This window comes from Dicentrarchus labrax, unplaced genomic scaffold (genome assembly GCF_905237075.1).
Source record: "Dicentrarchus labrax unplaced genomic scaffold, dlabrax2021, whole genome shotgun sequence".
In the NCBI taxonomy this organism is placed as follows: domain Eukaryota; kingdom Metazoa; phylum Chordata; class Actinopteri; family Moronidae; genus Dicentrarchus; species Dicentrarchus labrax.
Window position 1 is genome coordinate 12157208 of NW_026136719.1, and position 12660 is coordinate 12169867.

General features: G+C 41.5%; 1 protein-coding gene across 5 annotated transcripts in view; it reads left to right on the forward strand.

Annotated features, from left to right (window-relative positions):
• Positions 1–580: 580 nt before the first annotated feature.
• The window catches only part of LOC127352212 (protocadherin-9), a 191425-nt gene continuing 179345 nt past the window's right edge, over positions 581–12660 (forward strand). For 3 of the 5 annotated variants that reach the window (XM_051380407.1, XM_051380408.1, XM_051380409.1), the window contains exons 1-2: positions 582–1403; positions 1863–5010. In XM_051380407.1, the coding sequence (XP_051236367.1) occupies positions 1975–5010 (3036 nt within the window). In that variant the 5' untranslated portion in view covers positions 582–1403; positions 1863–1974. Of the gene's footprint in view, positions 1404–1862; positions 5011–12660 lie in introns of all 5 variants that reach the window. The other 2 variants (XM_051380404.1, XM_051380405.1) reach the window with 1 other exon arrangement.

A 12660-nucleotide genomic window follows, 5' to 3' on the forward strand; every position in this document is an offset into this window, starting at 1 on the left:
TCAGACAAGGCTTGTATTGTACATGCCTGTTTTTATTCTTGGCAAGTCATATCCACCGGGAACCGTTGCAGTGCATCTTTTTGTGTTAATCTGCTTCAGTCTTTTGGCTTTTTTATGTCCACCCCAATTAGTGCAGCCTACCTGACAACAGCCTAACAGGTTGGCTTATGCGTGTTGATGCGTCCCTTTAGAGCCAATGACTGCTATCTACCTTTATATAATACTCCACAGTGTAAAAGCTATAGAGGACAGGCACGATCTTTTTTTTTTTTTCTTTTCTTTTCTTTTCTTTCTACATTATAATCAGCAGCACTAGCAGCTTCATCATCATCATCGTCGTCGTCATCATCATCCCCCCTCCAGCCTCGGGGTTTTGGTTAAGCGTCTCTGCAGCCTGCAGCATCTTCACGGAGCATCTCGCCGCGGACAGCCCTCCGGTCTGCATTAAGTGACGTGACTTCTGGCCAATCGTGTTGCTGCTCAGGTTGCCGACGCCACTGAAAGAGAGGGGCGGTGTCCAATGACGAGGGTCGGCGGGGTGGGGGTTGGTGGGGAGGGGGTGTTGGGGGGGAGCGTCGGTGTGGTGTACTTCACCACCCCTCCTATGGGTTTACACAGAGTTAGTGCAAGATATTCTGCTCTGGGAGTGAGAGTGCAAGGATAAACGGCACATACACGCTGCGCATCGGTGTCACACTGAACAGCCTTTATATCCAGGCTGGCTTTTGAGTGGGATCGACTCTGAGATCTCTCTATCTCTCTCTCTCTCCCTCTTTTTTTTTGCGTAAATGCCTTCATGATCTTTTTTTTAACCTTGTGTCTACGCCGGCTGATTACTGATGGTGCTCCGTGAACTTGAAACATGACGGGACATGAGTGTCTCCTCTTGCGTTCACCTCGTCGGCGCTTTCACCTTAACAGGTAGCCGTGGTTGTGGAGGGGTGAGAGAAAAAACAAAACAAAACGCCGGTTTTTCTCGGGACATGTACGGGAGATGAGCTTTGATTTTGGGAGCCGGTTTAATGGAAGACACCACAAAACACTGACCACCTGGCTGTGTCTGCTGGAGAGCGACGCTGATCACCGCAACCACCGCAGGTCGCACAATTAGATCCTGTCCATTCCTGAAGTTAAATGGGGGAAACGGAACTGCGACATATGCAGCCTCTAATTTACCCCAGTTTGTGCGACCAGCTGCTTTTACCTAAAACCTGTTATAGAGTCTGATTACTCCTGCGGGGCGATTATACATTTTTTTTTCTTCTCCCTTCTCTTGCCTGGACCCAAAGCTGCATCTGACTGAGGAGGATATCTTTACCCGAATAAGCACGCAGACACACTGGATGAGAAGACTATGAGCTGACACACTCCAGTTTTTTTCTTCTGCACTGTAACGGATTTGGGTATGTATGATAAGAGGTCTCAGTTGCCCCAAAATCTGAATCTGTGCTTATTTTGTAGGCTTCATTCATTCCTTAAGGAGCCCACACGCAGCCTCTTTAATTTTGGCAGTTTAAGTTTTAAATTAATATGCCTGTTTAATTTGTTGTGGAGTTTTGTGGCCATGAGGCGCTGAAAATTCTTAGTGACCAGAAAATGTGGAAGATTTAGAAAGGGAGCAACAGACATGAATGGCTGCCTAAAGGGTTGCTGCAGTGTTTTTGTTGATCTTTTATTTTTTTGCTTCTATGAAGTGTTGATTAAGGCCTTTGGGCACATTTAATACTGAATGATTTAAAACAATAAGGAAAGTGAACAAAACAGCTGTCTATGGGGTGGGGGTTATTGTTTGTTAAATACATTTAATTCCTGTGCATGGCAAAGTTATTTCACTGAAGAGCAACTCTGTCATATATTCATAGGTTTGTCCGTGGGAGATTCCTGCCATCACATGCAAGGATTTACTGCCCGTGACAACGTTGCATAGAAAGAAACCTTTTGAGTTGTGAAGGCTGGAAACACATTTACGCTGTCATGGATCTAAAAGACTATTATCTGTTGGGTGCCCTTCTTGCCTGCGTATGGCTAGATCCTTCAATAGCCCAAGAGCTAATCTACCCCATCAGAGAGGAGTTGCAAGAAAATGTCCTCATTGGAAACATACCAAAGGACCTAAACATTTCCCATACAAATGCTGCCACTGGAGCAAGTGCTAATCTGGTGTACCGGCTCGTCTCCAAAGCAGGAGATAACCCGCTGGTGCGCGTTCTGAGCAGCACTGGCGAGATATTCACAACATCAAACCGAATCGACAGGGAGAAGTTGTGCCCGGGTCCCTCGTTTGAGGACAGCGAGTGCTCCTTTGAAATTGAAGTGGTCATCCTGCCTAATGATTATTTCAGGCTGATTAAGATCAAAATAATTGTGAAAGACACAAATGATAATGCCCCCATGTTCCCGTCCCCTGTGATCAACATCTCCATCCCAGAGAACACGCTCATTAACAGCCGCTTTGCCATTCCTTCTGCCACTGACCCAGACACTGGCCCTAACAGCGTCCACAAATACGAGCTGATCAACGGGCAAAGTGCCTTCGGCTTAGACATAGTAGAAACGCCTGAGGGGGAGAAGTGGCCCCAGCTCATTGTGCAGCAGAATCTTGACAGAGAGCAGAAGGATACATATGTGATGAAGATTAAAGTGGAGGACGGTGGCAGTCCACAGAAATCCAGCACTGCCATTCTTCAAGTCACAGTAACAGATGTCAATGATAACAGACCAGTGTTTAAAGATGGGCAGATTGAGGTGCATATACCGGAGAACTCCCCTATCGGCACGTCTGTTGTGCAGCTTCAGGCCACAGATGCAGACATAGGGGCCAATGCAGAGATACGTTATGTATTTGGGACTCAGGTGTCTCCTGCTACAAAAAGACTCTTTGCATTAAATACAACTTCTGGCCTAATTACAGTGCAGAGGCCTCTGGACAGAGAGGAGACTGCTATTCATAAGCTCTCTGTTTTAGCCAGTGATGGCAGCTCTAGTCCTGCCAGAGCTACTGTTACCATAAATGTGACTGATGTTAATGACAATCCACCTAATATAGACCTGAGATACATAATCAGTCCCATTAATGGTACTGTTTTCCTGTCGGAGAAGGATCCCATCAATACCAAGATAGCTCTCATCACGGTGTCAGACAAAGACACTGACATCAACGGCAAGGTCATTTGTTTCATAGAGAAGGATGTGCCCTTCCATCTCAAAGCCGTGTATGACAACCAGTATCTGTTAGAGACATCTGCGCTGCTTGACTATGAAGGGACGAAGGAATACAACTTTAAAATTGTAGCTTCTGACTCTGGAAAACCAAGCTTGAATCAGACTGCCTTGGTAAGAGTGAGGCTGGAGGATGAGAATGACAACCCGCCTATTTTTACTCAGCCAGTTATTGAGCTGGCTGTTATGGAAAACAACAAACGCGACCTGTTCCTCACTACTCTTAGCGCCACCGATGAGGACAGTGGGAAAAATGCAGAGATAGTGTATCAGCTGGGACCAAATGCATCATTCTTCGATCTCGACCGCAAAACGGGGGTCCTGACGGCATCCAGGGTTTTTGACCGGGAGGATCAGGATAGGTTTCTTTTCACTGTAACAGCAAGAGATAACGGGACACCCCCTTTGCAAACGCAGGCAGCAGTTATTGTAACTGTGTTGGATGAAAACGATAACAACCCTAAGTTCACACATAACCACTTTCAGTTCTTTGTGTCTGAGAATCTTCCCAAGTACAGTACAGTGGGAGTGATAACTGTGACAGATTCAGATGCCGGAGAAAATGCTGCTGTTTCTCTTTCCATACTGAATGACAATGAGAACTTTATACTGGATCCTTACTCTGGGGTGATAAAATCTAATGTGTCATTTGATAGGGAGCAACAGAGCTCCTACACTTTTGATGTCAGGGCTGTGGACAGTGGCAGGCCTCCTTGCTCCTCAGCTGCCAAGGTGACCATCAATGTCATTGATGTGAATGACAACACCCCCATCGTCATCTACCCCCCCTCCAACACGTCATTCAAGCTTGTTCCTCTCTCCTCTATCCCAGGGTCTGTGGTAGCAGAAGTGTTTGCTGTAGATGGTGATACAGGGATGAATGCAGAACTGAAATACACCATTGTGAGTGGGAACAACAAAGGTCTTTTCAGAATTGACCCTGTCACAGGGAATATTACTCTGGAGGAAAAGCCAGCAGTGACTGACATAGGCTTACACAGATTAGTGGTCAATATCAGTGACCTGGGATATCCCAAATCTCTTCATACTCTGGTGCTGGTATTTCTGTATGTCAATGACACTGTGGGAAACTCAACACTCATCTATGATCTCATTCGACGCACCATGGAGACCCCGATTGACCGAAACATTGGTGAAAGCAGTGAAACTTATCAAAGTGGTGATTATTTAACCATAATGATAGCTTTTGTAACCGGCGCCTTAGTGGTGATAATCGTCATCTTTGTAACTGTGCTGCTGCGCTGCCGCCACGCTTCCAGGTTCAAAGCTGCACAGAGGAAAAAACAAGGGGCTGAGTGGATGTCACCCAACACAGAGAACAAGCAGAACAAGAAGAAAAAGCGCAAGAAAAGGAAATCCCCCAAAAGCTCCTTGCTCAACTTTGTCACCATCGAGGGGAACAAACCTGACGATCCTGCCCATGAGCCAATCAATGGAACCATCAGCCTGCCCACCGAGCTCGAGGAGCAAGGGATTGGACGCTTTGATTGGAATGCCACACCTACCACAACCTTCAAACCAAGCAGCCCAGACCTGGCCCGGCACTACAAGTCCGCCTCACCGCAATCGGCCTTCCACCTCAAGGCCGACACGCCGGTCTCAGTGAAGAAGCATCATGTGATTCAGGAGCTCCCATTGGATAACACATTTGTTGGGGGCTGTGACACCCTTTCCAAGAGGTCCTCCACGAGCTCCGACCACTTCAGTGCCTCAGAGTGCAGTTCCCAAGGAGGGTTCAAGACGAAGGGGCCCATGCACACCAGACAGCAGGTAAAAGAGCACTTTTACTGGTCTATAAGTACTGCCTATAACTGCCCTGTTCCACAGTGCTAAAGTGCCAGTCTAGATTAGAGACTTGCTCTAAGTTACTGTGAAGCAACAGAAAAGAGTAGAGGAGACATACTGCTTCAGCAAGTTCCACTGTTTCTCAAACTTAAAAAAGAAAAAAAGAGAAAAAGTAACTCGAACAACTGCTAATTAATGGAGTTGATTATAGACTCAGCAATCACATGCATAATTCGGGGGAATAATTATAGACTGATGTTTTGTCATTAATATCTATTTAATTCATATTTAACGAAATGCAAGTGGGTGAGTGCTTGCCTTGCCTTATTTTGTCTATTCAGCACCCAGGTTAGATCACTGGTAAAATGTACCAACATAACATTAATTGTGACTCAGTGTTCTTTGTGAAAGAAACATTTTTTTCTTGCCTATCTACTCAGATTACTGTCTTCACTTCAGAATAAATGCTGCACACATCCTCTAAAAACTTAGCTGACTTTTCACCTCTATCCTCATAAAACTCTGAGTGTATTCATGTTTTTGTTTGTTTTTTGTTTTTGGTGTGTATTGTAATATCACAAAAGACCTTTTCAACACCTGCAGCAATAACAACAGTCAATAATTAGTCTGCTGCGGTGGTATTGTGAATGTCACTGTAGGCTTTGCCACATCATCTAAGCTTGAATTAAATGCCTCCTCTCAAAGCACACTAGCGAACTGAGTGAAGCTTGTCTGGAACTTGATACACATCCAATTCAAAAAGGATTAGCCAATAATGAGCCTCAAATTTCAACGTAATCCATGCTGCTTTTTATCAAAGCCTTATTAATTTTTCTGCTAATAAAGCAGCACTACACAACACACAGTTCTAATCTAATAGAACACACGTGGACAAATACAGGGAGCAGCAGAGAAGAGGGAAGAGAGAGAATACAGAGGGAAAGGAGGCAAAGTGAAAGTGTTGTCAGTGGGTCAGGCTTTACGGGTGGTGGTACTGAACCTTTAGGTGGCAGTGTTGCGCTGCATGGAACAGCCTGGCACTTCGCCAACCTGCGGTGGACTTATAAATGCAAGGGAGGAGAAGAAAGGAGTGAAACCTGTGTTGGTGTTCTTAGTGAAATACTCTTGCCTAATGATGTAGAGGCTGCACAGAGAAGATTGATAATGGCAGTTAGAGATGTGAGTGATAAGATCTATCCGGAAGGGAGAGTGGCATTACAGGGGTGACACTGTGCGACTCCTATCGATGCATACCTCCGGGTCACTGCATCTGGGGTTGCATTTAATGTGTTTTCTGTGTGAGAGGTAGAAGTCAAAAGAGGCATTCAGTCTGCCGTCATTTGCCAGGCACCGTTGGTGTGTGTGTGTGTGTGTGTGTGTGTGTGTGTGTGTGTGTGTGTGTGTGTGTGTGTGTGTGTGTGCGCGCGCAGTCGGTGATTTGTGTGTGAGAGAGAGATGAGACAAGGCGATGAAATGGGTGATGGTGTCGGCCGTGGGGGGGGGATTAAACCCTAGAGGAGGACACATGAGATATGACACTATACTGTAAGCACAACTTCATTGATTTGCCCGGTCATCCCAAAGTTCTATACAAGATTTATTGGAATCAATAATTCTGACAAATGATTCAAAGACGCACACAAACAGAGCTGGTGTGTTCTACATAGTGCCATCAATAATATAAATAATGTAGCCCACTGTTGCACATACTTGCTCACACATGTTCCTCTGAAATGTTCTGTACAATTTGATCAATATTATTTTCTATGTACTTGTGTATAGTGTAATTCCCAATGTTATCCTTATAGCAGCAGAGGGTTGAAACTGACCTCAAGTTGTGCCTCTAATTCTAGTTCTACTTTCTTTTTACTCCTTAATGACACAAAGCAGTTGAGTTCGCTCTTGCCAATCAATCTTCTTTCTACATTGTCAACTACTAGGATATAGAAATTATAATTTAATACAATTGGTATATATTTATTGATTAAGCAACATTATTTAGATTGAGACAAAACCTACTGCCATAAAAAGTCCAGGGGAAGTGAGATATCTTCCCCTTTAGCAATACTCAAATAAATATGCACTAATATATTTGACTGCACAGAAGAGTATACTTTCTTATCTTATTATTTCCTTATTATAAGAAGAAAAAAGTAATTTTCTACCTTACCGCTTATAGGTAATATCTGTCTTTGGAGATTTGTAATGATCTTAAGGCATATCTGGTTGGTTCTCAGTCACAATTATTTCCAAAAATCATATTGATATAGAAATCCACTTCACATTTGAGGTTAAATGGCAGTTATTGATTGTGGTTAAAATGATTAGACTGCACTGGACTGTCTAACTGGATAAATCAGGGTATGTTATCAATTACATCCATATTTTGATTGTCTTGCACAGTCTAACCATTTGTATTGACATGTGAAAGTTCTCTGTTTCATGAGCATTGATGAGTAGACGCTCATCCAATACGTTCCATTCCTTTTTGAATTCTGCCTGAGTATTAAATAAAAACAGAGAGAAGATCAGCTCTAATTTAAAAAAAAAAAAAAAAGCCATAGAATACCAATTACCTTGGAGTGAATCTTTAAACAGACAGTATATCCAAAAGGTAATATCATCAGATTATCATATCATATTTCCTGCTGAATAGGGCCGCTTTGGAAAAAGGATAAGAACTGCATTATTAAAAGATTTCTTATACATACAAAGATAATAACAATAAGTCAATATTATTTTTGCAGTGTTAAAATGCAGTCTGATGCAACTACATTAAAAATACATAAGTGCGGTGCTGAACTGTTACACCATATAAAGCGTCACAAAGATATATGAGAGAATGATGATTTACATTGTTGTTTTTTGTGTAACAAACCATCATCAATCACCCATTGTTGCCTGAAGTTGACATGCAATAACCAATGAAAGATGGAAGAGGATGTTCAAGAGAAAGGAACGTGCAAAGCTGATGGGAATAGCTTTTAAAATTGACCTTCTCTCAAAGAATTGAAAGAACATTTTGTTCCAGTTCTCAAGAGCCACCTCTATGCAACATCAGCACCAATCAATAAATACGGAATCTGAAAGGAAATTGATGAACAAGTTGGCTGAGAGAAAGAAGAAAGCGTGAAGAATTCAGTGCTGTCTTTCTCTCAGAGAATATAGAAAATACGGAGTAGAAATAGCAGACATCTACAACAGTGTCGTCACAGACAAATGCCTAGTGGAATCAGCTTTATAGAGACCCCAAACTTCGCTGATAGCTATAGGAGCAATCCTTTCCTTTCCTTTCTTTTTCCCCCCACTTATTATTTACCCTCCAGGGACCTACATTAGTGTAAACAACACTGAGGAAAAAAGCATGAAAACACTGTCCTAGTTTCACAAGGCAACACAAGCATCTAAGAAACCAAGTATAATCCGTTTTACCATCAGTCTTACTTTCTTCCTTTCAGTAGTCTTACAGGGAGACGTAGATGTGGTTCAGTAACATAACATGAGCCCAACGGCTATGCGTTAACCATGTACCGCACATCAAATCCCATGGCTCATAATATGGACACATTACCATGGTTTTACTGAGGGTGCAGGGTTTGAAAGCAGTCACCACTATGGTGTATGAAACATCCCGCTTAATCAGTTACAGTCTACATTTCTTATACTTCACCACTGACCTTAAATAAATCCCATGGTGAATGTGAAAATAAGGCTGTTTATTGTCTGTAGAGTCAGCAACCATATGTATAACCATGTGTATGTACTTGCAGATACACAAAATGCGTCCTTTTTCCCCTCACTTTGTTATGGTAATATTCATTATATGTTAGGATGCACAATTATGAGCCTTATATAGGACTTTCAGTTGTGCAACCAAGTGGCCTGAACACCTCATGTGCAAAAGGCTTAATTGCTGTGGGTTATTAGTGTTTTTCTTGCGTGGCAGAGAAGATGCAAGTACTGAAAGGAAGTGTGTACGTACAGTTCAGTGATCCCACGCTGCTCTGATGTGTTTTTTTGCAGCGCAAATCATGCCTTATCTCTGGGGAAACAGTATAACAGCTCCCTAGCTTTTATGCAGCTTCACTATAGCTACAGCACGTATAGAACTTACAACATATGCATATTAGGTTGACTTAATAAATAGAATTCCATAGACTTTTGTTTCAAAGTTTGTCCATTTTTTTCTGTCTGCATCCGCTCACATATCATTTTCCTTCTTGTTGTGACCACTACAATAAATACAGACTTGTATTACAGTTTCAGTCAGAAGACATGAGCAGTCCATTTGATATTGCAATAGATATAGTATGCATTTAAGTGCAGGATGAGAGAAATATCAGCGAGGCAGATCAGGGAATCTTTCACAGAGTATTCCTGGTGTTGTCAGTACATTTAATGAATGGACATTCTATGCAAACAGGAGTTTGTACAGACCATTGTAATTATGGAGCCTTGGGGGAGTCGTCCTTCTTGTGCAGGTTCATTTGCCACATTAATAAGGGGATTAGTAGTACGTACGGGGGCTGATGGCAGCAGGAGAAGTTTGAGAAGATTAATGAACTATGACAATGTTGCACCTGAGGGGAAAAGTCTGTTGCAATATCTTCTGGGTTGTGCTGACACAGAGTTTGCCGGTATGAAAGAGGAAGATGGAGAGAGGCCAGTGATTGTTGCCGACTGTGATCATACATCCTTCTCCTCAGCTGTCCTGTCACTTCTTCGGGATACTGTGATCTCTGATACTGTACATGTCCATGATACTTTTGACTGAAGATGTTCTAGTGGATTTAACATTTTTCATGAAAATAATGACACTGAAATCCCACCGTTTCTTTGCACATGAAAAATGCTTAAACTGGATACATAACCATATTACTATAAAGACATCAATTAACCAGATCTTTGAGCAAATTGTGCAATATGTTGCAATTGGATCTGTTGCCCACATTACAGTAGTTTAATGATGAAGCAAACTACCATAGATTCAAGAAAAAACACCCCTACCACATTCTCTTCCTGAATGTAAAATGTAGCACATCCTCAAAACTAATGTAGCTATCGGGAGATCGTAAGCCAATAAATCTGTGAGTGAAGTTTCTATCAAAGCTTTAAATCATCAGTGGAGGATTTGCAGGGCTCTTAACGGCAGAGAACTTTGTATTTCTTTAAAAAACTTGTCATGTCCTTTATGTCTAGGTGGGTAAAAGGAAATGAAATGGATTGCGGGCTATACTAAGGTAGTGGGTGTGAGTACTACCAGAGTAGATTATTACCCCAAGGGGGATCCAGTTTTGTCTGCACAAAACAACAAAATAAATCAAAGCTCCCTGTTGGTACACTGGCTCAACCGTGGAGTTCATTTATATGTTTTTATTTTCCGCTGTTGAAAAAAAGTGTTACTGATTTTGAATATATTTATATATTTATTTATTTATAGCCTATTGTTTTTCTTTTTCTTTTTTGTCTATAACTGCCAGGGACAGGAGTGCCAAAACACAGATGATGGCAAATTACCAGGATTGACATTTGATTTTTTGTGAACATTTTATTCATTTTCATTTCTGTTTTAACCATCTTCATACATTTTGTTTGTTGAAATACCTTTCCTTATCATTACACTGTTTTATTCTGTGGAACATATACAATACAATTTTGATAATGACAGATATTGTCATATATCAAACGGTTTTGTGTGTGTGTGCATATGTGATTTATTTTCAGTTTGTTTGTTGTTTTTCATCACTTTTGGCTGGCAACCCATTCATCTCAAATTCATCATCCATTTTTTTGCAATTTCTCAAAGCAAATTGATTGATGATCAATCTTCAGGGGGTTTGCTTTGTGAAGTTTAATGTTTTGCATGCACAAAAACCAAAGTCAGTGTGGCTTTTGTGGGACTGTCATTACTTAATTCATCTCCATGTTTTCACTAATCCACAAAACACATTTCCCATTTTTCTAAGGCAATCAATCAAGTTGACATACTAGCTTCATATTTTTTCAAACACTGCATGATGAGAAAAAGACAAACTGCAGCTTAAAACACTTAGTGGTATCGACACCTCAACTGAATTCTCTCAAATTGACCTTAAATATAAGAGTAGAGGGTGGAAGAAAATGTTTCTTGACTACTTGCTTGTCTACAAAAAATGATATGAAAAGATGAAGTTATGATGCTACTTCATTGTTTGAATGCCCCCTGCCCCCTCCCCCAACCCCAACAACCCATCTCTTCTTTCCACTCCTCACTTGGCCCCTCCACCCACTCCTTTTCTTCCCTGTCTCCAGCCCACAACTTTCACCCATGTTTTATCGGGGTCAATGCCGTTACATGCAATGTTAAATCACCAAGGGTGTGTTCACCTTTGTGTTCTGAGCATTTGTGACAGATGAGGGTGCTTTGTGTTCAGCATGTAGCCCCACTTTCTTCCTGTTACCATCCTCTCTCTCTTTATCATCCAAGAGAGATTGGTGGGGTTAAGGGGGGGGCTAAAAGATGGGCAAAGTAGTCCTGTATGTCCTGACATGACAAACCCAGAGGGAGATGCGTCCTTGTCATTGGGTTGTTGTGTCAAGTGACACACAGGCCACTGCTCTGTCACTAGCGTGTGCCAGTGTCTAGCCTAATAGTTGTGATAATGGCATTGCCAGCCAAAAAACCCACCCTCAAGCAAAGAGCCACACTTGACTTGAAATGTGACTGCCATTGACTTGCTTTGCCACTGGGCCCCATAGCTCACAAAGACTCTGTAACCCTCATCAATGTAAATCTTTCTTGTATATATGAGATGTTTCATGTAAATTGAACTCCTGGTAATCTTGCCTAATGTGCTGTGGTAAACAATAATGGACTTGTTTTATTTTTCTTTTGTTTTATTTATTTGCCCTGCTTTCTCCTTTTTCCTTTTTTTCATTGCTGGGTATACATTAATTACATCTGAAATAAACTCTGCCAGTTATTCAGTACACTGCAACTCCTATTCTGTTTTCAAAAGCTTTATTTGAACAGTGCTATTCTACCTTTATAATTTCATAATAAATGTTTCAAAGAGATCATTTCTTTCTTGTTTTTAATTCGTCCGTTTGTTCTCCTTTTGTGATGTGGTGATAAGACATTATGTGTAAACTGGGATATGTTTCAGTCAAGCTACCATGTGTGAACCAGTTCTAATCAGCATTTGCCCGTAAACAAGTGCTCTGGCTGATTATAATGCCAAGTTGTGTATTTTAAGAAGCAAACAGATTTTCCAGTTTTACTGAATCCAATATTTGAAATGTGGCACACGATGCCACTGACACACAGCTGAAATGTGGCGTGCAGATAGGAGGAATCATTACAACAACCAAAAAACTCTTTCAATCTACACATCAGCATGTTATTATTTTAAGACACACTGAACCTGTAACAATTTGTTTTTACTAACGAGCATCAGCCTCCTTTAATGTAGAACTTCTTATTAAATATACAGTGTAAATATGATTATACCCACCTGATGTGGCTGTGAGCTAAATTAGGATAATTATATAACATACTGTGGCTTCAAAAAACATAAAAAATTCTTTCATGAGATTGTCAGACTCTGTGTAAGAAGGATAAACAGAAAACTTACCCCCAAAATTCTCTTTATGTTA